General features: G+C 50.0%; 10 protein-coding genes across 10 annotated transcripts; 6 read left to right on the forward strand and 4 right to left on the reverse strand.

The window, feature by feature from the left end:
* Nucleotides 1–391: 391 nt before the first annotated feature.
* Nucleotides 392–1,189, forward strand: N7477_006319 (uncharacterized protein; the record flags this gene model as incomplete). Its single annotated transcript, XM_056967982.1, has 1 exon — nt 392–1,189. The coding sequence occupies one exon, from the start codon at nt 392–394 to the stop codon at nt 1,187–1,189; it is 798 nt and encodes a 265-aa protein (XP_056820778.1).
* Nucleotides 1,190–1,865: 676 nt separating this feature from the next.
* On the reverse strand, nt 1,866–3,465 carry N7477_006320 (L-lactate dehydrogenase (cytochrome); the record flags this gene model as incomplete). The annotated part of the gene is made up of 3 exons (XM_056967983.1): nt 1,866–2,942; nt 2,996–3,309; nt 3,357–3,465. The coding sequence occupies 3 exons, from the start codon at nt 3,463–3,465 to the stop codon at nt 1,866–1,868; spliced, it is 1,500 nt and encodes a 499-aa protein (XP_056820779.1).
* A 3,610-nt stretch (nt 3,466–7,075) lies between these two features.
* Nucleotides 7,076–8,766, forward strand: N7477_006321 (putative MFS monosaccharide transporter; the record flags this gene model as incomplete). The annotated part of the gene is made up of 2 exons (XM_056967984.1): nt 7,076–7,815; nt 7,866–8,766. The coding sequence occupies 2 exons, from the start codon at nt 7,076–7,078 to the stop codon at nt 8,764–8,766; spliced, it is 1,641 nt and encodes a 546-aa protein (XP_056820780.1).
* A 604-nt stretch (nt 8,767–9,370) lies between these two features.
* Nucleotides 9,371–10,387, forward strand: N7477_006322 (Rab family GTPase; the record flags this gene model as incomplete). Its single annotated transcript, XM_056967985.1, has 2 exons — nt 9,371–9,416; nt 9,540–10,387. 2 exons carry the CDS (start codon nt 9,371–9,373, stop codon nt 10,385–10,387), a joined length of 894 nt encoding a protein of 297 aa, XP_056820781.1.
* Nucleotides 10,388–11,319: 932 nt separating this feature from the next.
* N7477_006323 (uncharacterized protein) lies at nt 11,320–11,538 on the reverse strand (the record flags this gene model as incomplete). Its single annotated transcript, XM_056967986.1, has 1 exon — nt 11,320–11,538. One exon carries the CDS (start codon nt 11,536–11,538, stop codon nt 11,320–11,322), a length of 219 nt encoding a protein of 72 aa, XP_056820782.1.
* A 148-nt stretch (nt 11,539–11,686) lies between these two features.
* N7477_006324 (fungal specific transcription factor domain-containing protein) lies at nt 11,687–13,926 on the forward strand (the record flags this gene model as incomplete). Its single annotated transcript, XM_056967987.1, has 5 exons — nt 11,687–12,022; nt 12,069–13,314; nt 13,372–13,628; nt 13,692–13,778; nt 13,840–13,926. 5 exons carry the CDS (start codon nt 11,687–11,689, stop codon nt 13,924–13,926), a joined length of 2,013 nt encoding a protein of 670 aa, XP_056820783.1.
* A 492-nt stretch (nt 13,927–14,418) lies between these two features.
* N7477_006325 (O-methyltransferase) lies at nt 14,419–15,114 on the forward strand (the record flags this gene model as incomplete). The annotated part of the gene is made up of 1 exon (XM_056967988.1): nt 14,419–15,114. The coding sequence occupies one exon, from the start codon at nt 14,419–14,421 to the stop codon at nt 15,112–15,114; it is 696 nt and encodes a 231-aa protein (XP_056820784.1).
* A 376-nt stretch (nt 15,115–15,490) lies between these two features.
* N7477_006326 (alpha-L-arabinofuranosidase B) lies at nt 15,491–16,999 on the reverse strand (the record flags this gene model as incomplete). Its single annotated transcript, XM_056967989.1, has 1 exon — nt 15,491–16,999. One exon carries the CDS (start codon nt 16,997–16,999, stop codon nt 15,491–15,493), a length of 1,509 nt encoding a protein of 502 aa, XP_056820785.1.
* A 1,463-nt stretch (nt 17,000–18,462) lies between these two features.
* Nucleotides 18,463–20,193, reverse strand: N7477_006327 (MDR family MFS transporter; the record flags this gene model as incomplete). Its single annotated transcript, XM_056967990.1, has 3 exons — nt 18,463–19,531; nt 19,609–19,802; nt 19,861–20,193. The coding sequence occupies 3 exons, from the start codon at nt 20,191–20,193 to the stop codon at nt 18,463–18,465; spliced, it is 1,596 nt and encodes a 531-aa protein (XP_056820786.1).
* A 1,833-nt stretch (nt 20,194–22,026) lies between these two features.
* Nucleotides 22,027–23,849, forward strand: N7477_006328 (uncharacterized protein; the record flags this gene model as incomplete). Its single annotated transcript, XM_056967991.1, has 5 exons — nt 22,027–22,214; nt 22,271–22,530; nt 22,586–22,922; nt 22,979–23,200; nt 23,255–23,849. 5 exons carry the CDS (start codon nt 22,027–22,029, stop codon nt 23,847–23,849), a joined length of 1,602 nt encoding a protein of 533 aa, XP_056820787.1.
* Nucleotides 23,850–24,025: the final 176 nt, after the last annotated feature.

Consider the following 24,025-nt stretch of genomic DNA (forward strand, 5'->3'; position numbering starts at 1 on the left):
ACACACAATAAGTTTATCCGGCCCAGTCTGCCAGGCATACGTGACTCATCAAGCCTGTGAGCCAAACACGACACGCTGATACTCGAAATCGGCTTCATTAATCTGTAGCTAAGATCTGGTAGCTACAGCGTCAACGAAACCAAGACCGTTTCAAGAGTGATATGCGAGAGCTGCCTCACACGGTACGAAAGTGACATATCACGAACTCAGGCACCGACAGACACAATCAGCAGACGCACAGACAGCAAAGAGACTTTTGCGACTGCCGTATTTTGGAGCCAGAATAGTAGCACTTTATCACAGTATCCTACCACAACCTCTTCTCAGGAGACGACACCCGCGAGTATGGCCTTGAAGATACGCGCCTGGGTTCAAGGCGGGGGAGCACAAGATGTCATTTGAGAATGAAATCGATGAGGCCATACATAGTGGTACGCATCCGGAGTTCGTCGTGCAACCACACCAAACATACGTTCTAGACACGAGGGACAGAAACAAGCAAACGGCCATGATGCTGGCGCTCAAACCAAATATGCAAAAGGACGGAAAGGCGGTGACTGTGGTTTCTTACATGGACATCTCTGACGCTTACAAGAAAGATCCCGTCAAAGTGCGTGTCAAGAACAGGGTGATGCGCATGAATACATTCGAAGTGTATTATGCGAGTATGACATTGAAGAGCTGGAAAGACATGATAGCCCATTCGGTCAACGCGGTGGATCCCGGCCTACTACAAAATGCTAGTGCTGCAAAGGTACATGGAGCTAGTTCTGCAGGGTCATCATCCGGCGGACTATCGGGTGCAGACCTCAACCCCACTGGACTCGTGAGTAGCTGCTCAGGATCATCTTATCCGGATTTGTCCCAACACATCAGTAACGCTGCTAGTGCTGACTTAGACCCATCTGACGTGGCTCAAAATGCGACAGACATTCTGAGTGCCGACCCCACTGGACTCGGTGGTAGCAGTTTGGGAGCTTCCTATCCAGATTGGTTCCAACACTTCGGTAACGCTACTAGCTTAGACCTGTCTGGCATGGCCCAGAGTGCGACAGACAGTCTGAATCACCTCGATCCAAATACTTTAAGGGACGGAACGGTGGCAGGTTACGGCGACGATACATTTAGTGACATGGTCGATGCTTTGAGCAGTGTATTCAATTGGGGCGCCGGTGAGTCACGTAGGTAGATAGCGAACACACGTGATAATCGAAGATTGTGACGCGCGCAGATACATATCACTGTATTCGACGGTAATTCCCCCGTTAGCATCAACTTGACTTTGCATTGGTAAGCGAAGGAGGCGGCGTCAACATTAGGAGTCAGGGGCCTAGGTCATTTTACACGAGGCTGCCAGGGAGATGGAGATCCAATAGTGGAGCTCGATAATAGGATTCAACATCTAGGCTAAGCTGGAATCATTGATTGGTTCAAACACTTACTTACTAGGGATTCAGGAGCTGGCCACTAATTCAAATCTCGCAAGAGGTCTATTTTGGTAATGATATAAAACTGAAGTAGAAACATGTTCTGTTGCTATTCTTCTGACTTGTTAAGGGCTTGGGTGATGGCCAATGTTCAACTGAACAAAGTTGCCTGTACAACGCAGCTGAGGGAAATAGAGCTGTAAACATTGGATGTTCAAATTCTGTCTTCAAGGGAAGTTTTAGGTGTTTTGAGACTAAACAGTGAAGACCAGAGATGTTGTCCAGGAAAGATGTTATACACACGTGCCAGCGCAATTTCTCATCACATATATAGTCGACGGGTATATATACATGCGTCAAAGTAGGTACCTGTTCGAAGGGCCCCACATCCCTTCCAACCTTTAAATGTTCAGACAAAATGACAAAAGATCTGCAAATTTACAGTTTCGGCTTCTCATTGAACCTCGGTGCCTCAAGCGGATCATAAGCCCCGAGACCTAGGGTATCAGAAGGGATGAAGCCAGCATGCCCACTCATCAGACCCCTAGTATCCAACAGGCTAGGGTTCAAATCCTCGATCCGTGTAGCACCAATCAACCGCATGTTCATCTCCATCTCATCCTTGAGCAACTGCATAGCCCGGTTGACACCATCAAGACCGTAAGAGCTCATAGCGAAAAGGAATGGCCGTCCAATACCAACGCCCTTGGCACCAAGACAGAGTGCTTTCAGAATGTCAGTTGATCGGCGAACACCACCATCCACGAAGACCTCAATGCGCTTCTCCCAGCCTCGTTCGCGGAGAGCGGGCATGACCTCGGCGAGGACTTCGATTCCAGAACGGGAGGTTTCAAGCTGTCTACCACCGTGGTTGGATAGCACGACGCCGTCGACGCCGGCTTCCACGGCGCGAAGGACGTCTTCGACGCATTGTACGCCCTTAAGCACAATTGGCATCTTAGTAATAGAGCGGAACCAAGGGATATCTTTCCAAGAGAGAGCAGGGTCGATAAAAGAAGAGATGGCGCGAGCGGCACCTTGCGAGCGGTCGACACTATCATCGCCATTTTGGACGTTTGAGCCTGAGTCAGAGAACTTGGAGCGCATATCTTTCTCGCGTCGGCCGAGTTGAGGCGCGTCGACAGTTATGAAGAGGCCCTTGCAGCCGCGTTTTTCGGCGTGGCAGACGATCTTTTCAGTGATTGAGCGGTCTTTGTTTACGTAGAGTTGGAGCCATTGGACTTGGTCGCCCTTGGCGGCGTCCACGATTTCGTCGAAGGAGCATGAGGCTAGAGTCGGGATCATTTGGATTACGTTGTGTTGCTTGGCGGCTTTGGTGAGGACAACTTCACCCTCCGGATGGCCTAATTTGCCGAGGGCCGTTGCCGTCACGTAGAAGGGGATGGAGCATTTAGTGCCAAGCATCGTGGTAGAGAAGTCGATGTGCTCGACATCGACGAGGATGCGGGGGCGGAACCAGATTTTGTGGAAAGCGGCGTGGTTTTCGCGCATGGTCTGGAGGTGTTTGTTAGTTAGGCGTCGCATAGTGTGGTAGCACGGAGACTCACAATCTCGTCGTCGGCTCCGCTGGAGTAGTAAGCCCAAGCGGTCTTCTTCATGACCCGGCGGGCGACAGCCTCGAAATCCATCAGGTTGTAGCAGGCAGCCAAAGGAGGCATACGTTTAACGCGCTCGAGACGGCCAGCCTCCTCAGGGTCGACAACCTTCTCCTCTTGCTCGACCGTGTTCATGTCGACGTCGCCGAGGTGCTTGGACTGGTCAAGGTACTTGTCTAGGGTATCAGGCGGGTGGATGGGGTCGAACTCCTCGGTCGCATCTTTCCCAGCATACTTCAGGATGATCTTTGAGCCGCCAGGGTGTTCTTCAAAGTGTTAGAGAAAGTTGTCTTAGCGGGATTGGTGAAGATACCAGGGAGGAACTCGGTCACGTCGTAGGCCTTGCCGTGGACAATCACCCAGCATGAGTCCTTGGAGTTGTGCTCGGCAACCGCAGCGCCAGTTAGCTTATCGGATGTCATAATGATAAGTCAGAGAATGAGTTATTGCATGAGAGCAAAAGGAGAAAAAGATCAAGCTGAAGACCTGAAGACAAGACGGAAGGACATCGGGCTAATGGTGTCCGGGGGAGAAAATTGCGGGGAGCTTCTCGGCCGATTCGGGCGGATGGCCGCTCACTGTCTCCCGATTATCGATCCTCAAGTACCGTTCATATCAGGGGCGCGGGAATTGCATTCATTATTGACGCTACTTCTTTTGAGCATATATTTGTCTTCTATGCCAGTCATTCAATGGCCTCCATAGTGCAGCACAGTCAAAGGCCTCGGCTTATCACAGTCCATTCGCAAGCCTCCAATTGCAAGCACGGGGTCTGCTCCCCCGAGGACAGGCCGTCGGGAATTGAATGCGGTGGCTGGTATCGGCAGATATAAATAGTGTAGCCCCGTCCTCTGTTATGCAGGTAGCGCAACTCCCCTTTATCAAGAATGCGAGGGGGCCCAACGAGGCAGGAATTGCGAGTCTAGGAAGGCCTGGCGAGAGATGCCTTGACGCCTGACAGCCTTACGTCTCAGGCGTCGATTGACGATGAGGGACGGCGGGGGACGCATTACTCGCCTCAGGCCGCAAACGTTCAAGTTCTCAACTTCTGTGGCTCAGCGCTCTGGATCAGATGAGAGCTCGAACCGTCGCACTACGTGCACATAAATAGGCTTCACGCACCGTGGGCCTCCTCCAACCTTCACCCTGAATAGATCGAGAACAGTAGTTTGGGTCAAGCAACGGGCGCCTCTGCCGATCATGAACTCAAAACTTCTGGCATCGACTTAAATGGTCAACGTTCCAGTTTCTCCAAATAAGGCCTACGTCGCGCGCAACACGGTCTCCCAAAGATCGATGCAGCGTTTCCGCTGCAGCTGATGTAGTGCACTGCCGTCATCGGCGCTTGAATTCTCCGAATGTCCTCGCTTAAGCTCTTCAGCGGCCGTGTGAAGGGGTTCGTTTGTGCGAGGGGCGACGTCCGCCCAATGGCTCTGGTAGAATTGCGCCCACGACGGCTGTGGCGTTCTCCCGACAATCCCTGGGACTGTATACCTGGTTTTGAGTTGGAGATTCCTTGCCACTTGTATCAGATATTTGTACACTAGTTTTAGGAACTTGTAAAACTTGAGGCTTCCGGTGTCATCTCTGGTAAAGTCTGGGGCTACCATCTAGCCTGGTCAATGGCACTGTCAGCTGAGATTTGGTACCTAATGGGCGATCAAGTTCAGTCCGCGGTACCCTATCAACACCTTGCACCCAGAGCGACTCGAGTCATGCTCTTCCATACTCTTTACAACGTCGGGCCATGACGTTGGTGGGATCGCCGGGCGGGGCGATATGCACCTCGGTGTCATACAAGATTGACACCTGTGGGCTTGACCGTCTCGGAATACTTTGGATTGCCAGATCAGCCGTTTTCCTGTTATCACGGGTGGAAGATAACTGAGCCGTGAGGATCGGCACGCACGCATCGTGTACCATGCACCATGCACTATGCAACACACACTGGTCCCGGACTGTTTACCGCACTGTAATTCCGTAAATTGTCAGTTGCAATAGTTTGTACTGGAGTCAGTACGAACGTCCTCCGACAACTTTCTTCCGATCTGTCGGGCTTGTGATTCGCGTGGTAAAACGAATTCCCATCCACTTGTGTCCCTACCCACGTCGCCTTCTACATCAGCGTAAGCGAACCGAGCTCGTCTGGATTCCAGGCGATCGACCTGCCACTGACAAAATAGCCTCATTTCTTTGCAAAGTCTGACGTGTTTTTCCTGGCGAAGATTTTTCACCGTTTAGAGGGGAAAGGTGGGTCCCTGGTAGAGTACCTGTTATTCGTCGGTGGAGAAAATGGAAAAAGGGGAAAAATTGGAATTATCCGTCGACTGCAAAAAAGAGTTTGGGTGGGAAAAATATGTTAAAAAGAATTCGAATGTAATAGGAAAATGAAATTGAATAGAAAAAATCGTGAAATTAGCGGCTTGGCTTCCATGCATTCGAAATTCGGGTGCAGATTCCACTACTGTACAGAACGATGTGAACAGACGGGGAAATGTTTATTCTCTCCGCCTCCAAGGTCCCCCAGTCTCCCTTAAATCCCCAGGTCAAGGAAATACGCGGAGTAACCCTGTTCAGCACGGGGTCGCCTGGTCGTGGGACCTCGGATGGCGGGGAGGAGTGAGGAGACCGCCTACGCTTCGACATAATAGCTCTGTGGTTCAACACATTCGCACATTCTATGGGTGGAAGGTAAGATGACGATGGAGTTGGTTGAGCAGGTCCACAGTGGGTCGGTAGCGATCCACCGATCCACTCGAGTATGGCTTGCTAGTTTGCGCACGGCGCATTCTTGCATCATCGCCCACTGATCACGGCTGGCTGTCCTCTTCGGGACACGGTGACGGCTTCCCGAGTGCAGACCGACTCGGCCTTTCAATTCTGCCCGTTGCATCTCCGTCTTGGCATAGTGATCAAGGTCCCGGGAACGATCAAATATTGGGTTTCCCAAACGGAGAGTAACACGATACTATCGATCGAGGGCTCTCGCATGGGTGTTCCCGAATATGTGGTGAAGATTCCCTTATTCTTGAGCGGTTCGCCTTCCGGTTCGGGCTGCGGCAAGGATGTAGCTTAGTGCCGACGGTATTCACTCGGGTGGTAAGGAGCCGCCCGAATCAATCCCATCGGGTTTCATTTATTTCATTTGTTCCATCATTTCTATTCGGACGATGTCCTTGGGTTATTTGATGTACCTGGAACCAAACCGTGAAGCGAAACGTGATTTGTTTGGCCCAGAGCCAGAGAGTGGGCATACGCAAACCCCCCTTTTGCAGTATCGCTCTGTTATGGGGCAGGTTAACCGGGGCAAATAACTTCCAATCACGTCGACCGTAGACGAACCGACCCTCGCAAAGTTTTCAGGTTATTATGAAAGGGCTTGATGTCATCAGGGACGCAAACTACGGCTGCCGAGTGGAGGAGGTGAAAAATGCTTAATCGAAGGTAATTGAAGCATCCGGGTGGCTTGGTTCCACCACGGACCAGGGTGGACCTTAACCAGGAATCGGCTTTCCTCTTCGGTTGGACATTTGCGCCTAATACAGGGTGACCAAGAAACAAATGTCGGTTTTATCACCGCCTTTTTCTGATATTTACATACCGCCTTACGAAGTTACTCTACATGACGCTTTCACTTTCTTCCTTTCCTAGCGTTAACCGGAAAAAAAGGGTATCAATACAGATTGAATTCATTGGTTATTTGCAAAATGCCAGCAGAATAAGAGTGGAGACCGACATTTGTTTCTTGGTCACCCTGTAGATACTTTCTTTCTCCGAGTGCGAGACACAGGGATGCAATGTTGGAGAGAGCCCCACGATGCATCTCCTTGCCACTTTCGGTGCCCTGTGAAGCATTCAAATATCCCTTCCCCTCCCTGTCCCCAGAAGTCTCCTCTTTTTTATTTCCGCGTGCCTTTTTTTCTTCCTCCAATCTACTTAATCTATCTCTATTCCACGTGCCCGGGGTAGATTTATTCTTAGATTGGGATTACATCACCGGTCAATAGAACAAGTGAGATATTCAAGCACACCATGGCGCCTTCTTTCGCCGGTATGAGCGGCAGGAAGCTGTCCTTGACAGTATCCACCATCGCCACGATGGGCTTCCTGCTGTTCGGTTACGATCAGGGTGTTATGTCAGGTATCATCTCTGCAAAGGCCTTCAACAACGTTTTCACCGCCACCAAGGACGACACAATGCAAGCCCTGGTGACCGCCGTTTACGAATTGGGTTGTTTGTTCGGTGCCATTTGGGCCCTGTTCATGGGTGACACGATGGGTCGTCGCTGGATGATCATCGTGGGTGCCACCATCATGATTATCGGTGTTATTATTCAGGTCACTGCATTCGTCGGTCACGTTCCTCTCGCCCAGTTTATCATCGGTCGTATCGTCACCGGTGTTGGTAACGGTATGAATACTTCGACAATCCCTACTTACCAAGCGGAGTGCTCGCGCACCAGCAACCGTGGTCTTCTCATCTGTATCGAGGGTGGTATCATTGCCATTGGTACTGCGATTGCCTACTGGATTGACTTCGGTGCCTCGTACGGTCCCGATCCTCTCGTCTGGCGTTTCCCGATCGCTTTCCAGATTGTCTTTGGTCTGATCATCATTGTCGGCATGTATTTCTTGCCTGACTCTCCTCGCTACCTGATCTCCAAGGGCAAGGTCCACGAGGGAGAGTACGTCCTTGCTGCCCTTGGTGGCTACGAAATTGATTCCCACGAGACCCAGATGCAGAAACAGCTCGTGATCGAGTCCATTGAGGCGTACGTCTTCCTCCATATTTTTTGCCTCTTCTCTGCTAACTTTTCAACAGTGCTGGTGTCGCTGAGGGTGCTGGCTACTCGGATTTGCTCACTGGCGGCAAGACTCAGCACTTCCGCCGTATGCTTATCGGTTCTTCCTCCCAGATTGCCCAGCAGCTGTCGGGATGCAATGCTGTCATCTACTATCTCCCTGTCTTGCTCGAGCAATCTCTGGGCCAGGATCGCACCATGTCTATGATCATTGGTGGTGTCAACATGATTGTCTACGCCATTTTCGCTACCTTCTCCTGGTTCTTCATTGAGAAGATCGGTCGTCGCAAGCTCTTCCTTGGTGGTATGACCGGCCAGATGGTCTCCATGATCATCGTCTTCGCTTGCCTGATCCCTGGCGGTGAGGGCCCTTCCAAGGGAGCCGTGTTCGGTCTGTTCTTGTACATCGCTTTCTTCGGTGCTTCCATCTTGCCATTGCCGTGGTTGTACCCCGCCGAGATCTCTCCTATCCGGACTCGTGCGAAGGCGAACGCTGTCTCGACTTGCTCCAACTGGTTGTTCAACTTCACTGTCGTCATGATCACCCCTGTTATGATCGCCCACATCCACTGGGGGACTTACCTCTTCTTCGCTGTGATGAACGCCATCTTCATTCCCCCGATGTACTTCTTCTACCCTGAGACTGCCGGCCGCTCGCTTGAGGAGATTGATCTCATCTTCGCCAAGGGTTTTGTCGACAACATCAGTTACGTCAAGGCTTCCCACGAGCTGCCCCGGCTCACCGACGAGGAGATTGAGCAGTACGCGATCCAGTATGGCTTCCAGGGCGCTGGTGCTGGTGACGTTGAGAAGGCTACCCACTCCCCTTCTTCCACCGACCAGGAGCGCGAGGAGAACTACAAGGCTGAGTACAACACTCAGCAGACTCTCTCTGGTGGCAATGACCGCGCCCAGGAGTAGACTACTTTGCCCGTTTGTCTACTCTCGTGTATTCCCTGTGTTAGTCTTATGGCCGACGTGAGCGCTGTGCGCCTGACCCCGTGTGGTGGTCGGTCTGATCAGGGCAGATTGTTCCTGTTGATGTCTTTCCTATTATTGTTTCTTGCTCTCATCCTCCATTATACCCATTGTTGCCAAAAGAGCAGTGCTTGATGATTTCATGTTTATGACTGGGTTCGGTCGGCATGTGACTTGGATGCATGTATGCGCTTTGTACCAAATAGAGATACAACTCGGATTTTACCTCATATACTCCCACCGGAAAGGTAGTGTTGATTTCCCTTCATGACATTTTCATCATTATTTTTAAATGTAAAATCGCAATCTACTATTTATCCCAAAACTCGTTTATTATGTTCCATAACTTCTCCGTTGCTGAGGCTTGAGGCTCCAAATTCAGAGTCAAAAGAGCGCAGCCGCGCTGAGACCCTGAACCAGTCCTCGCAAGGGACCAGCTGACAACGATCGGCTGATCCCGCTTCCTTGTTTTCTTCAAACACACTCTCCTTAATAGAACCCGCATCCCTGAAATCATGCAATTCACATCCGCCCTCCTGATCCCCCCATGAGCTCCTCCCTCGAGGCCAAGATCGTCGTGCTGGGCGCGCAGGGTGAGCCCGCCTCATCCCCATCCCCAACCCATCCCCACCCCCACGATCTGGATCTGGACCCGGATCTGGATCTGAACCAGGGTCTTACCGCGTCACGAACCACGACTAATACTTCGAATCTAGGAGTGGGAAAAACCTCCCTCGTCCACCGCTACGTCCGTAACGCCTTCAGCCCCTCGACAACAACATCCACCGTCGGCGCATCCTTCGTCACAAAACGCGTCCTCGACTCAACCTCCGACACAACAGTCCGCCTCCAGATCTGGGATACAGCAGGTCAAGAACGATTCCGCTCGATCTCCCGCCTCTACTATCGTGGCGCGCACGCATGCCTCCTCTGCTATGACATCACCGATGAAAACAGTTTCGCCGAGATGGCCGGCTGGCTGCGCGAATTACGTCGGAACGTGAACGACGATGACGAGCCGCTGGTAATTCACGTCGTTGGTACGAAATCGGATATCGTGGCTGAGGATCCTGGGGCGCGAAGGGTCCCTTTCGAACGGACGATTGCGTATGTTGCTGAGCAGCTTTATCCGAGCCGGGCGAGTACGCCGCCTCCAACTGCCATGGGGTTGGGGATGGGATTTGGGAGTTTGGGAAGTGTCAGTGCGTTGCAGAGTCCTGATAGTAAGCGCAGTTCGGCGTTTTGGGGCCAGGAGATTGGATGGGATTGTTGTCACGAGATCAGTGCCAGGGATGGCGAGGGGATTGAAGAGGTTTTCAGGGTTATTACCCGGAAGTTGGTGGAGCAGAGGAATCGGAGAGATGCGGAGAGTATGTTGTCTGTTGCTGGGACGCCTGCTGTGGAAGGTGTGAGTCCGTTCACGCCAGGTTTGGATGGAGGGAGTTTTAGACTGGGCATGGGGGATAAGAGGAGGAGCTGGATGGGGTTGGCGACGCCTATTGCTGGGGATGCGGAGGAGGTGCAGGTGATGGAGACTGCACAAAAGAAGGGGAAGTGTTGTTGATAGCAGGGCGTTTGCATTTAGGTTGGCGTTTGGTTGGCACTAGTTTTCATGTGGTTTGAGGTTTTGCATTTTTACATAGCAGGTGCATTACATGCCTTTGAGCACTGATCTAGAGTTTTTTATTTCGAGGTTCTCGAATAGCTCCGTATGATAGTCGATTGCTTGATAAACATACCTTGATAGGCACCGTAAAAGGCTGTCTACATAAGACGGAGTATTGAGTTTACAAACCTTCGAAACCTTGACGCACCATACTCTTCTTTTGCCCTGGACTTTTGGTCTCCTTGGTTAGTGGGGTATCTATTAGAAACTAGAAGCTAAGTCCGGCCCTTGGATCATGTAGATGTATGTTCAGCCATCTCGATATTGCGCGTTCACTGAATGATGGCAACATGCATACTCCGCCTTGACATTTATCACAAATGACACGACAGCGTTCCTTTATCCATTTGAGGCTTTTGATGACCTCATTCATAATCTGATTTAGAAAACAAACCCAGTCAAAGCCAATACTGCACCGAGGGAGAAAATGGAAGGCTTGATGCTGATTATACGTTTACTATCCCGTTACCAAGCATTGGTCGACAATGAAACACCTTCGACAGATGTCCGCTGCCATCGCCGAGGATTCCTGAACTGCGTAAAACCTCTATCATGATGGCTTGTCATCTAACTTGCATGAATGATAAGTTTGGCTATGAATGGACCGGCCACCATTGCGCAGAGCATTGCTTCACTAGCTTATAGAGGAACTCTTTCCTTTCGCCAAATCGAATAAGGCCTTGGACCATTTGTGTTCTGCACAGCATCAGGGAAAGGGTTGTCATAAAGTTTTAGATATAGCTTTAATCCATTTCATGATCTAGTCATCCTCGGGAGGCAGAAGTAGCATCAAAATTGAGTAGGTCAGAACGCCTTTCAGCGTCTGACTGTCATCCCACATCGGTCGTGAAAGGGAAATCAATACCGGCTCGGCGCAGCTCGATAGCCGAGGTGAACTCCGCGTCATCGCCGAAACTCCGAGCTGCTATCGATATCTCCGCACCCATCGCCATCTCCGCGTCTTGATTTAATGTTATCAGATCTTTAGTTGAGGCTAGCTTTGGTATGGCCTCTTTGGTGGGAACATGTGCTGCACCTCCCTCAAACATTGCGGGAAAGCGCAAGAGGAAGACGTTCTCTTGCTTGGAATGTCGGCGTCGCAAGTTGAGATGCGATCGCAGTCAACCTTCTTGCAGTCGATGTCAGACGCAGGACAGTGCTTGTACATATGCCTCTCCGCCGGAGTCAGAGCCGCCTATGTCTGGAAGTGATAAACCTGCTGGCTCCGGGCGGGAGGTTCCTACGCCAATTTCGTCACACGCAATCGCTCCTCCATCACATGGCAGAGTTCTCAGCCTTGGAGCGAAGAGAGATCCCGCGCTACGGGCTACCCAGAGCCAAGGGACCTGGGGACTTTTGAGTGACCAAGCGGCTAGTGATCTGATTACTCACGAGAGGCCCGCCATCATGTCCGATACACAACAGCTTCTGGAGCCTGCACAGCCACCCAAGAAAGAGAATGTCATCTTCCGAGGGGAAAACTTCCGGACTCAATATTATGGTGGAAGTAATCCCACTAGTTTGATAGGCGATGTATGTTGCCTCAACCGCCGATTTAGATCATGCTAATGCTGCTAAGTTCCCTGAGCTGCGCTCATTCATGCGGGACAGCATCAAATTACATCCATCCCTACCACGTGTCCAACGCGAGTTGAAATCACTGCAAATGAAGTGGAAAGTGGAGAAACCTTCCTTATCTCCATCTGTGAACGCGAATCTTCTCCACTTGTTCCCAGAAGAAGACATCGCTGACCAATTAATCCACATCTATCTTGACACAGTGGAGACAACGTATCGGATTGTCCACGTACCTAGCTTTTGGGAAGAGTACAAAGCCTTCCAGGAAAATAAACTCTCGGCAAGGCCGGCTTTCTTGGTTCTCATGTTGTTGATGATGTCCACTGCAAGCTGTCTATCCAATGAAAGCGTCACATATGTGGGGGACAGTACAGTGGCGCGCGAACGGGCGGCCTTGTGGATTGAGGTTTCTGAGCAGTGGCTTCAAAAACAAAGCCACAAACATACCTATTTGAGCATATGGCAGATCCGATGTCTGACACTAGTCTCGAAGCAAGTCAACGTTATCAAGAAGAAACGCATCTGGACGGAGGCCGGAACACTTCTCCGACAGGCAATGGCCGCGGGTTTCCACCGAGACCCAGGCTTCCTTGGAGAGAAGGTGTCGGGCTTTGACCAAGAGATGCGACGTCGGTTATGGAACACGATTACCGAGTTGGAACTTCAAGCTTCTATCGATCGTGGGATGCCGTCTTCTTCTGCGGGTATATTCTCAGACTGTCATTCAATTCTAAACATTGATGATGCAGATATCAGAGACGACGATATGAACGAGTCTTGTGCAAAGCAATGGGATGAATACACCAGAAGTTCCTTTCTGAATATTTCAAGATCCAGCTTTGCTCTCAGAGTCTCGCTGAACTCTGTTGTCAACGACCTCAGCTCTCCACTACAATGGGAACAGATTGCAAGTTATGAAGAACTTGTGATGGCTGAACTCGAAAAACTCCCTACATGGACAGCATCAACGGCGGGTATCGATGAGGGTGCTTTAGCCGGTTCTATTCTTCAGATCCAATTGAGGCAATTTTTGATTCTTCTTCATACGCCATTCGCCAGAAAGAGAGTTCCCGACTCCCGATCTTCCGTTTCGCGAATGATATGCTTCCAAGCAGCAACAAAGACACTGGAGCAAGTTCAACATCTCACTCAATACAATTATTACTTTTTTCTGCTCTTTCGGCAAGAGTATTTCCGCGCAGCTTTGGTGGTCTGTCACAATGCTTTCATCTGTTATAATGTGATAGGTAAGTTCAAACATCCACATGACTAACGGTTTCACACATCTTAACCATCAATAATAGGAGACCTTTTTGGGGCAAACATCTCATCATTCATACGCTACCTGGAAGACTCCTTAATCTTCTTTGAAGATAGAATTACTCGAATCGGCACGGATTTTACACGATACTGGTATATCTCCGCAGCCCGTGCTTTGCTACGCTCGGTAGTAGATCCATCGAATGCTACGGCACAGGAACAACAGGCGATTGAGCAAGTAGCAAGACAATACTATCGAGTTCGCGCATCACAGGAGGATCTCCACTCAGCTAAGATCAAAGTGTGTCCATTTTCTGCAGTATGACAAAGTCTCATGAGGATGCACGGCTAACATTGAGAAAAGCTCAAACTGACAGAAGCGTTGACTCAAAGCTCAAACGAGGCGGTGGACATTCCCAATCTTCCTTTTGGCAATGGAGCAATGCCAACAGTGAGTGATAATTGTTTCTTCAAGACTCGAATTGCGGTTGCAGGATGCTAATAAGGAATAGATTGAACTTCCGTTAGAGGCTTTGGAAGAGGAGTTTTTCTTTGGAGATCCGGCAGCTTGGACGTTTGATAATTTTGATTTTCTGTAGACATCTCAGCAACATGATTATGCCCCAGTCTAGAGGTCACATGAATTCCAAAGCGATTACAACAGTAAATAATAAGAACCCGGAGAAGCCATGGTCACCGATCCAAACATCTCGGCTTTAATTCACCACACGGAAAAACTGAGCAGAAGAGTTTTGATTGTTAGATGGCAGCCTAAGTCGCCTATCTAATAATAGCGATGAACGTAGTACGATCAGATAAGGATATTCCAAAGATAGAAGAAAGTCGCAGTCAAATTCGGCTGGCGACATAATCTGATCCGCTGAACGTTACATTGTCCAATCGGAGCTGGACCAAGATCCGAGCCATAAAGCCGAGCCGTGCCTACGGTCACATGAATAGCAGTCTGGACTACAGTATTAAAGGAAGACTCACGGCCAGAAACTTGGACTCATCATCAGAAGCACCAGAGCTTAGTTTCAATCTCTGCCAGTTTCTCCTTTCTCAGCTGAACTCCAATCCTCCAAGATTCAATGTCCATCGATCAAGTCAACCAGAGAGAAGCTATTGACGCTTACGTCAAGAAGCACCTGCTCCCTACAGACGAGGGTCTTGAGCATGCCTACACAAATAGTACAAAGAAAGGTCTACCCATGATCGCAGTCTCCGAGGTCCAGGGCAAGTTCGCCTCGATGCTCACAACCATCGGATCAGCTCGCAATGTCCTAGAAATCGGCACTTTAGGAGGCTACTCCACCATTTGGTTCGCACAAGCCATGAAAGGACGAGGAAAAGTGACTAGCATTGAAGTCATACCACACCACCGCGATGTTGCAATCGAGAATCTTCGCGCTGCTGGTATTCAAGTCCCCGAAGAGGTTGATGTCCTCCTTGGTGCAGCACTGAACGTTTTACCCAAGCTCGCAGCAGAGATTGAGAAGGGAGAAAGAGAGCCCTTTGATTTTGTGTTTATCGACGCCGATTGGGACAACCAGTGGAATTACTTTGATTTTGGCGTCAAGTTGTCAAAGGGCAAGGGTGCTGTGATTTACATTGACAATATGGTGCGGAACATGTTGGAGTCTGGTATCGTTGGGGATGTTCAACGTGAGGACAATGCTGTTGATGTGGTGGCTAATGTTGGAGCGGACGATCGTGTGGATGCTGTTGTGATGCAGACTGTGGGATCGAAGAACTACGATGGGTTCCTGCTTGCTATTGTGAAATAGAAGGTTTCATAGCTTGTTGAGCGTTGGAAAATGAACTTTAGCTGAGGAATGAACCATGGCTACAAGTGAAACATGTGTGAAACATGTATAGGTACATTATTACTCAATCATAAAACACCCATCATGTTTTGCATCATCAGGTGGTCATCTATCGGAAAGAGGGAGCGGAATGCTATTGCCTGCTCCAAGTCCACTTTATGGTATATCGGAAGTCGTATCGGAGGAGTTTTGAATAGGATTTATGAGGGGCTTAAGGGACGCTGTGGGAAAATGGCAGTGACGAATGCGTTATTTACCTAGCTGCACTCTCGTCGTTGACTATTTACACATAGACCCCTGCAGGAATTTTCACGGTCCTAGCCGATCATCGAAATGACTAAGAAGCAAAACCGGCGCTGATCACCCAAGTAACATCGGCGTTGTATGAGGCAGTAGCGTCAAAGGTATCAACGCCGCCCTCACTCGCAATATAAAGGACGTTGTTATAGTGACGGAAGAAGCGAGTGGGATAGCTCCAGGACCGAATACTGCTACCTCCAGCGTTCAGGCCAGCCATTGGGCAGAAAGTGGCATCTTCGTAGAATTGCTTGGTGCTGTCGTTGGCTTCGAGCAGTAGCTCGAAGTTGTAGTGCCGAATGTAGCTTCCTGGGGTGTCGACGGACTCGAAAGAGTAGCACCCGCTATTGCCAAGACCAGTACGCACCGTCCAGCTAGCCTGCTGCTTGAGAGTGGTGCTGCTGGAAGAGGTTACGACCTGGGTGTTGACAGTAGTGCCAGTGTGTGCGATGTAGCGTGTGTTATAGCCACTTGTCGTGGCTCGCAGGGAGATAGAGGAACCGACAGTGAGCGCCGTGCCGCTGACCAGCGAAGTGGTGGCATATTTGGCGGCCACAATGTTAGCCTGCACTGAGTTCTCAGTGGCGGCCGAAGGATAGCCGTAGGTCATCGCGCCCTCGTAGAAGGTGCCCTGGGCGCCATTGCTGTTGTCACCGCCGATGCCAAGCACAATGGAGCCCTCTTTGCTCATGGGGTTGTAGCCAGAAACAGTGGGGCGAACGCCATTGTAATAAGTCGACAATGCACCAGATGCAGCATTGCCTCCACTGATCGCCCACTGATTTGGTTCGCCCTTGACAGCAGCAGTGACGAATCGGTACGAGATTGACGGGTCACCAGTGTTTTGACCAGAGCTAACGCCAGAGAACAGACCGTTCTCGAGATCGGCCATGATCCAAGGGCCGGAGCCAGAACCAGTACCCCAGTAGGTACTGTCACCGTAGTAGATAGCCTCCATGTGGCCGTTGCCCGTATCAGTGTTGCTGGTCTCAGCGTTACCATAATCGAAGCAGCAGGCACCATTGTAGTGAGTACCATCGAGGACTGCATACATGCCCTCAGGTTCGTCACCCGTAGCAATGCCTTTAGCAACATCAATACGATAGCCGGTGCCAGGTGAGATGAAGACTCCATATGCCTTTTGGCCATTGAGAGTGACTGGGGCTCCAATTGCGCTGGCCAGGTTATCGTAGCCATTTGATTCCGGGCCGTCAAAGCCACCTGGCGGGGCCTGGGTAAGATGGTTGCCATTGCCAGACTGGTCGTAAATTGTCGTAATTACACAGGTCGTGTTGGCACAAAAAGTGTCTTGGGCCGCGGCATTGGCGACACCACCAGCAGAGAGCGGCTTAATTGTGGTTGTGGTACTGTCAGAGTTCCGCTTCACCTGGTAAAGTGCACCGCTGAAGGCGCTGTACAGGGCACGAGTGGTGCTGTGTGCAGCGATGCAGGATGTGCCACCGGCCGCATAGATATCACAGGGTCCGGCCGCTACGAGGGAGCTCGTGGCAGCGAGGCTTAGAGCATATCGTGTTACTCGTGAGACCATATTGATCACTCGGGATGAATAGGAAGACTGGCACGCCTTTGAGAGCTTTCAAACACTGCGACGAGGATTTAGAACAGCTAGCGAGGCGGCTTGACAAGTCTTTCGGTGACGGCTCCATCATTTTATAGTCCTCAACAAGCATGTCACGTCGTTCTATTAGATTTCGTTCTAGGTCGACAGTTCTTAGCACTACTGCAGTGAAGACGAAATTCCTCCAATCAAAGTCCGAAAAAAGTAGATTCTGCATAGGAAAAGCATGCTTTACCCTATAAGCGCATGGTCAATTGCTTGCAAACACACTCCACAATAATGGAAGTAACATTAGTGAGGCACAACACTTGGAGGCCATATTTCCATCTGCGCCGAGGGCCAATCACGCAGCTAGTGCCGCCGGGCTTTTTCCTATCTTTCTTCAGCACGAGACTATTCTCCGAATTAAATGACGTAGCCGTATATCAGGCACTACGCTGTCATTGGGGCATAGAAGACAAGCCCTTGCTAGCGTGGGATGGTGGTGCCTGAATAGTGCACGTGAAGAAAACTTGCAGGCCATTTTAATCTCGTAAATCTGATTGGGGATGCGGGGCCCCGAGACGAGGGATTCTACCGACGCTACTAGGGCTAGTAATGCAGCTTGTGCCACCGGGGTTTTTCCTATCTTTCCTTCACAGGAGACAACTGTCCGAGCCGAACAGCATGGTTTGAAACCACGAAAAACCCAATCTGAGGTTTCTTAAAATCACCAAAGGAAAATCCTGCTTGCCGGAGAATTGTGGCGTTGAAGTAATGGACTCGTGGAGTCAATTTCCAGGGGCCGAGGGTTTGGTCTATCTCATGAATAATGCGGGGTCCCGGTCGATGGGAGGGGCTCCTGAAAGTCTTAAGAACCAAATTGAGACTTGTGGACCGCAATCGCCAAGTACTATTCAGGTGGCCAAAAATTGAGAAACAAGATGACCTTTAGCTCCTAGAAAAAATTATATGCCGGGGCTCGCAAGTTGCCCTAATGACTGAGTTGAGGATGACGCCGGTTCATGCAAGAATTCCCATCATCGATTCCGAGGCACCTGGGTATAATAAATCTGTCACCTGACCTCAATTCTTCGATTTGGTATGGACTTCCGCGACCAAAGTACGATGTGTGCGTTTCGGATGACAGCTTACTTCAATCTCGCTGACCCGAGTCTAATTCTCCGGTGCCGACGGTCGGGGCCGGGCCGTCCCTCCAATAGGGGAAGTCTTGTACCTCCCCTTAGATTTCCAGGCTCGGTCCAATGAGGCCTGAATCGGGCTTACTTCTCGGATTTGTACACATGAGATCGTAATTGGTATTTCTTAGAGTAGATTATGAGTAGAAACCGTAGAACATTTTCTATTTGTATTAACATTATGTGTTGTACATGTGTAGAGAAGGGAGTATGTACGCTCATCGGCCCATTCTATCGACCGCTCTGCAAGTATTATCACAGAGCCGGAACAACAACCTCCTTGTTCTCGGCACCTGCTTTTTTCACACTCTTCCACTCTAGGAAAAGACTCGCCACGAATGCGGCCACCATGAGCGCCAAACTGACACGGTAACTATCACGCAAACCGCTCATATAGGCCTTGATGACACCATCCACCTGGTCAAGCTGTCCAAGTTGTCCAAGCACGGTGCGCATCTCGGTCGCACCAGCACCGACGATTGCGGCGGGGCTGACACCAGGGGCATACGTTTTGATGCCATCGATCAATCCGTTCTGGAAGACTGACTGAGCAACCGCGATGAACAGAGCTCCACCAAGAGTCTGGAAGAACATGACCATGGCTGTTCCGACCGGGATATCAGAAGGGTCAAGAACAGTCTGGACAGCGGTCATAGGGACCTGGAAACCAGCGCCGACGCCGGCACCGACGACAATTTGGTAGCCGATCCACTTTCCGGTGGAAATATCGACGTCGAACATGGTGATAAGACCTGTGCCGATGGCGGCGATGGCGACACTTCCGATCAAAAAGGGCGTATAGTATCCGGCAATGGTAATCAAGCCACCAAAGACAACAGAAGAGACGACAGTAGCCAGCATCAGCGGAAGAAGCTGGATACCTGACTTCATAGCTGAGGAGCCTTTGACACTCTGGAAAAAGATTGGGACGTAATAAACAAGAACAAAGAAAGCACCACCGAAGAACAGTGCGAACATGCACGCAGACAAAACGGTGCGCTTCTTCAGGATTGGGGGAGGGAGGGTGGCCTGATCACCAAGATAGATCTGCGATACTGCAAAGAGGATGACCATAAGACCGAATCCAACAAAGAGGCCTATGATCCGCGAATTATTCCAGGCATACTGATTTCCTCCCCACTGAAGAGCAAGCAGCAGGCAAATGATGGCAGGAATTAGCAGACCCGCTCCGATGAGATCTAATTGCTTGATCCGCGTAATAACAGACTCTCCAGAGTGAGCCTTCTTATCAGGGAGGCGCAGGAAGAGCAAGATGACACCGATGGAAAGACCGCCAATTGGCAGGTTAATATAGAAGCACCACCTCCAGGAGACGCCGTCGGTGAATGCACCACCAAGTAGCGGTCCGGCGATGGAGGCAATGCCCAGACCATACCGAACATACCAAAGACGAGGGGACGTTTTGGGAGAGGGACGGTAGCTGCAATAATCACCATAGCACCGGAGAAGATACCCGCGACACCGATTCCAGCAATGGCACGTCCGACTATGAGGACTGTGCTGGATGGTGCGACGGCGCAGAGTAGCGAGCCGATCTCGAAGATGGCAACAGCGACGAGGAAGCCCCATTTCACCTGAAAGATATCAGTCACTATTTATCGCGGTTTATCGAGTAGACAGGGTTTGACTCACACTAAAGATCTTGTAGATTCTACCATAGGAGGGTTGCAAAGCAGTCGAGGTCAGAAAGTATGCACTTCCATACCAGGCAATATCCGAAATGCTCTTGAATTGATCGGTAATCTTAGGGATCGCGACACCAATGATAGTCTGGTCAAGGGCGACCAAGAACACGGCGAGGTAGAGAGCCAAAATGATGATGATCACCTTGGACAGAGGAGGATACTCTGGCTCTTTAGAAACAGCCTGGACATCTTTCTCGACATCTTGTCCCGGAGCTTCGACGGTGGAAGACTCGGACAGAGTTCTAGACTCGGTCATCGTATTTGACTCCTTTGCTGTCATTTTGTGCTCCGATAGAAATTCTCCAAGAATGAAAAGACTCCCTTATAGCCTTAGCTTGAAAGTACCAAGTGGGGCTGAGAAGAAATGGGACCCTTTCGACTCTGAATCATGGAACCGCGAAGAATTCTGTTTTTCGGGCGCACAAAACCTATTATCTACTACAGATCGGCGATCGGGGCACGATCTGGCCGATGGACGAAATTAACGGACCAAGAAAATTCGTCGGGGATAAACCTGGATCGCGAAAGGGAAAAATACGAGGCGGCCTTTACGGGGTTTAGACGGTGGACCAATTAGGGGCTCGGCTAGTGCTGAGTCTATTCGCTGCCATTACACGGACCCTATAAGAAAAGGCTACTTTGGGGCTAGATTGGCGGACTTGTCCGATTCAGGTGAGTCACATCGCTGACCGAGTTTTCCTGTTCAGATACCAGTTTGGGCGTTAAGGGGTCGCTGTACGATGATATAAGTGGAAGGTATCGGGGTGACTAGGGAGTCTGGGGTGTGTTGACACATGCCATAAGATGAAGGTGCCAGCAAATCAATGCCAAGGATATTAGAGAATGGCTAGCAGCCACGTAGGTGTGTATGATGCTGCCAATTCGATCAATGTGGAAGGTGAGTAATCTCACTCGGTAGGCAGCACCGTGACCCCGAGCTTAATTTCAATGTAACATTAAGTTAAGTAAAATTAAAAATACAAGAGCCTCAATTTTTGGCCTCGAAGGCCGAAAGTTACTACAACGTGTTCAAGAAGTTGTTGGCTGTGGGTTCTTAACTGAACAAGAGACGATGGAAATCATGCACATGACGACTCAGGTATAGGGAAGAAGGTTAAACAAAGTTGGAGGTGTCTCAATAAGGACATACATAAATCTGACACCTTTGGTCATGTCTGGACACTTGACAGACGACCATATGCTGCGCCCAGACATAATGTACGTAGCGCAAGAATATACTCCCGGCCCTCTGCTCGACGGCCATATCCGCTAAAGCACTTTTCTATTACCCAACATTGTGTTTCCCCTTTTTGTCAGGTGTCTCTCGCCAGCCTAACGTCATATCCCTAACTTCCTAGAAAGCCACCACCTGGGAAGACTATCGACCATTGGCCAATTGGTATGGACTTTAAAGGGGTCAAAGCGATCGATCTATGATGTCTTCCAACCATGCAGAGGAAGGTTCATTGATTGATGGGTTCTGAATGAACAGGACGCGGGGGCATATATAGGTCCTGAATCTCGTATCGGACGTCGGCACATCAAAGGCGACCTGGGAGAGCCCCAGAGATATTGACATGTTGACTGCACGTCCAATTTCTAACGCTCATCAAATCAACAAATCAACCCATATCTGATCTTCGGGGAGATATCGGAGGAAAATCAAGATATATGTACTTCTTGAACCTTGCGTTATCACGAAATCTTTGCTGTTGATTCGTCATTCTTGACGCTGCTGAATATTCTTCCCGAATGCCAGATGTGCCCCGCATTCTCAGCAGTGGCTGGTATCTAGAGTTGCACGAGTGCGACAAAATGCCTTTGTAAGCACGAGCGAGGGGCTTTAACAGGATCAAGCTATCGCCATCATGCAGCTAATTTCCTGATAACACCTCTTGCTTAGCGTCACGCTGGAATCGCATCTTTTGGTTGGATCACGCAATTATGGCTTCGATAAGCACCAAAAGCCCGTGATAAGATTGGAGGAGAAAGAAGAGGCCACGAAAGACGCAGGACTCAAGAGAGCGAGACCGGTTCTCTATTTGCTTTATAAAGTCGCCGCTTCTTCCTCTCTTGGTTTACAACAAACAGCCATCTGTGACTTGGATCCAAGATGTATTCATTCACAAAAGAAGCGATCGAGTCCGATGTGCATGCTACCGATGACCTCCAGTATGGAGATTACCAGGATCCAGTGACCGATCGACCGTCAGGTCCAAAAGTGGGGGAGCTGAACTTCGACGAGTCGACTCGAGGTGGACTTGGTCGACATCTGGGAATATGGTCAACGATCTTCCTTATGTATGTGCTAGCATGATACAAAGCGCCCTCCAAGTCTGATGTCTGTATAATTCTAGTGTCGGTCGCATTATTGGCACGGGGATCTTTTCAACGCCCTCATCGGTCACAAAGAGCGCGGGCAGTGTTGGCGCAGCCTTGCTTCTATGGGTCTTGGGTCTTCTTCTCGCCGGCGCCGGTCTGTGTGTGTGGCTAGAGCTGGGATGTATGTTCCCACGCAGTGGAGGAGAGAAGGTTTACCTCGAAGCGGCCTATCGCAAGCCAAAGCTCTTAATCACTGTCATTTTTGCGGTTCAAGCTATCGCGCTCGGATTCACAGGTTTGTTTTCCGCTTATATTTGTGTTTTCTGAGCTGACATTGCATTCGTGAACAGCCTCTGGGTGTATTGTCTTCGCTTCCAATATAATCGTGGCAGCAGGGAGAACTGCGACAGATTGGGAGGAGCGAGGCATCGCAATCGGCGTAATTGTATCGATCACTCTTCTGCATACATTTCTTCCAAGCTGGGGTGTCCGAGGCATGAACATTATGGGAGTGTATAAGGTCATCCTTCTTTTGTTCATCGTTGTCACTGGTTGGGTTGTCCTCAGTGGCCGTGTGTCGAGTGTAACCGATCCCTACGCCAGTTTCCATAACTCATTTGAAGGATCGTCGACATCAAGCAACATGTACGCGACAGCTTTATTCAAGGTTCTGAACTCGTACGCGGGGTTAGATAATCCTCAATCCTTTCTCTTCGAGTTACTGGACTAACAGTGGACGCAAGATGGTCAAATGCTGCATATGTGCTGAACGAGATTCGGAATCCTGTTCGGACCCTGAAGATCGCCGCTCCAATCGGACTATTCATCTGCGGTGCGATGTATCTCTTGGCGAATGTGGCATACTACGCAGCTGCCACACCAGAGGAGATCACAGCTAGTGGTACCACCGTCGCTGCGTTCTTTATGGGAAAGGTCTTTGGCAGTGCAGCCGAACGCGCCATTGGGTGAGTGGACAGTTACCTAGTGTATTATGAGCATTACCTAATTCAATGCTACAGTGTGCTGGTTGCAATCTCAGCATTCGGAAACGTCATGACCGTCACTTTTGCACAGGCAAGAGTGAACCAAGAACTTGCAAAAGAAGGGGTCGTCCCATTCCCCAAGTTCTGGGCATCGACCTGGCCATTCGGCTCCCCTTCATCCGGCTTGCTGCTGCATTTCATCCCTTCGTTCATCGTTATCGTGGCAATCCCATTCGGCGATGCGTATGACTTTATTCTTGATCTTGAAGGTTACCCATCAAGCGTTATCAACTTCTTGGTTGTTGTGGGGTTGTTCTATCTTCGGTGGAGCGCGGCAGACGTTCCTCGGCCGTTCAAAGTCTGGTGGCCTGTCGCTCTATTTTTCATAGCAGGTCAAGCATTCCAGCTTGTCGCACCTTTCATCAGGCCACCCGGAGGGAAGGGTGACACTTCGCTCCCGTACTGGCTGGCATCTGTGGTTGGTATCGTAATTTTATTTGCGGGTGTCGTTTACTGGGCGATTTGGCAGATAGTTCTGCCGAGACTTGGCAAGTACAAGCTGGAGCCAAGGCATGAGGTGTTATCTGATGGAACTACTGTCGTGGTTTACGAGAAGCATAAAAGTCTTTAGATTGTCTCAGAAGACAATTTAACAAGGGCATGACTATGAGCAATTCAATCAAAAACAAAGCTGAGGTAGTGAGCTGTAGCAAGAAGAGCAAATGGAAAAGAACAGAAAATTGACAGGTCATGCTAACCATAAACGTCCGGAAAGGTTATTTGCTTTTTGGAAACGTCATTACTCGT

The sequence above is a fragment of the Penicillium maclennaniae genome (assembly GCF_028827695.1).
Source record: "Penicillium maclennaniae strain IBT 15551 chromosome Unknown utg000006l:1.0-2513246.0:1.0-2515036.0, whole genome shotgun sequence".
Taxonomy (NCBI): Eukaryota; Fungi; Ascomycota; class Eurotiomycetes; order Eurotiales; family Aspergillaceae; genus Penicillium; species Penicillium maclennaniae.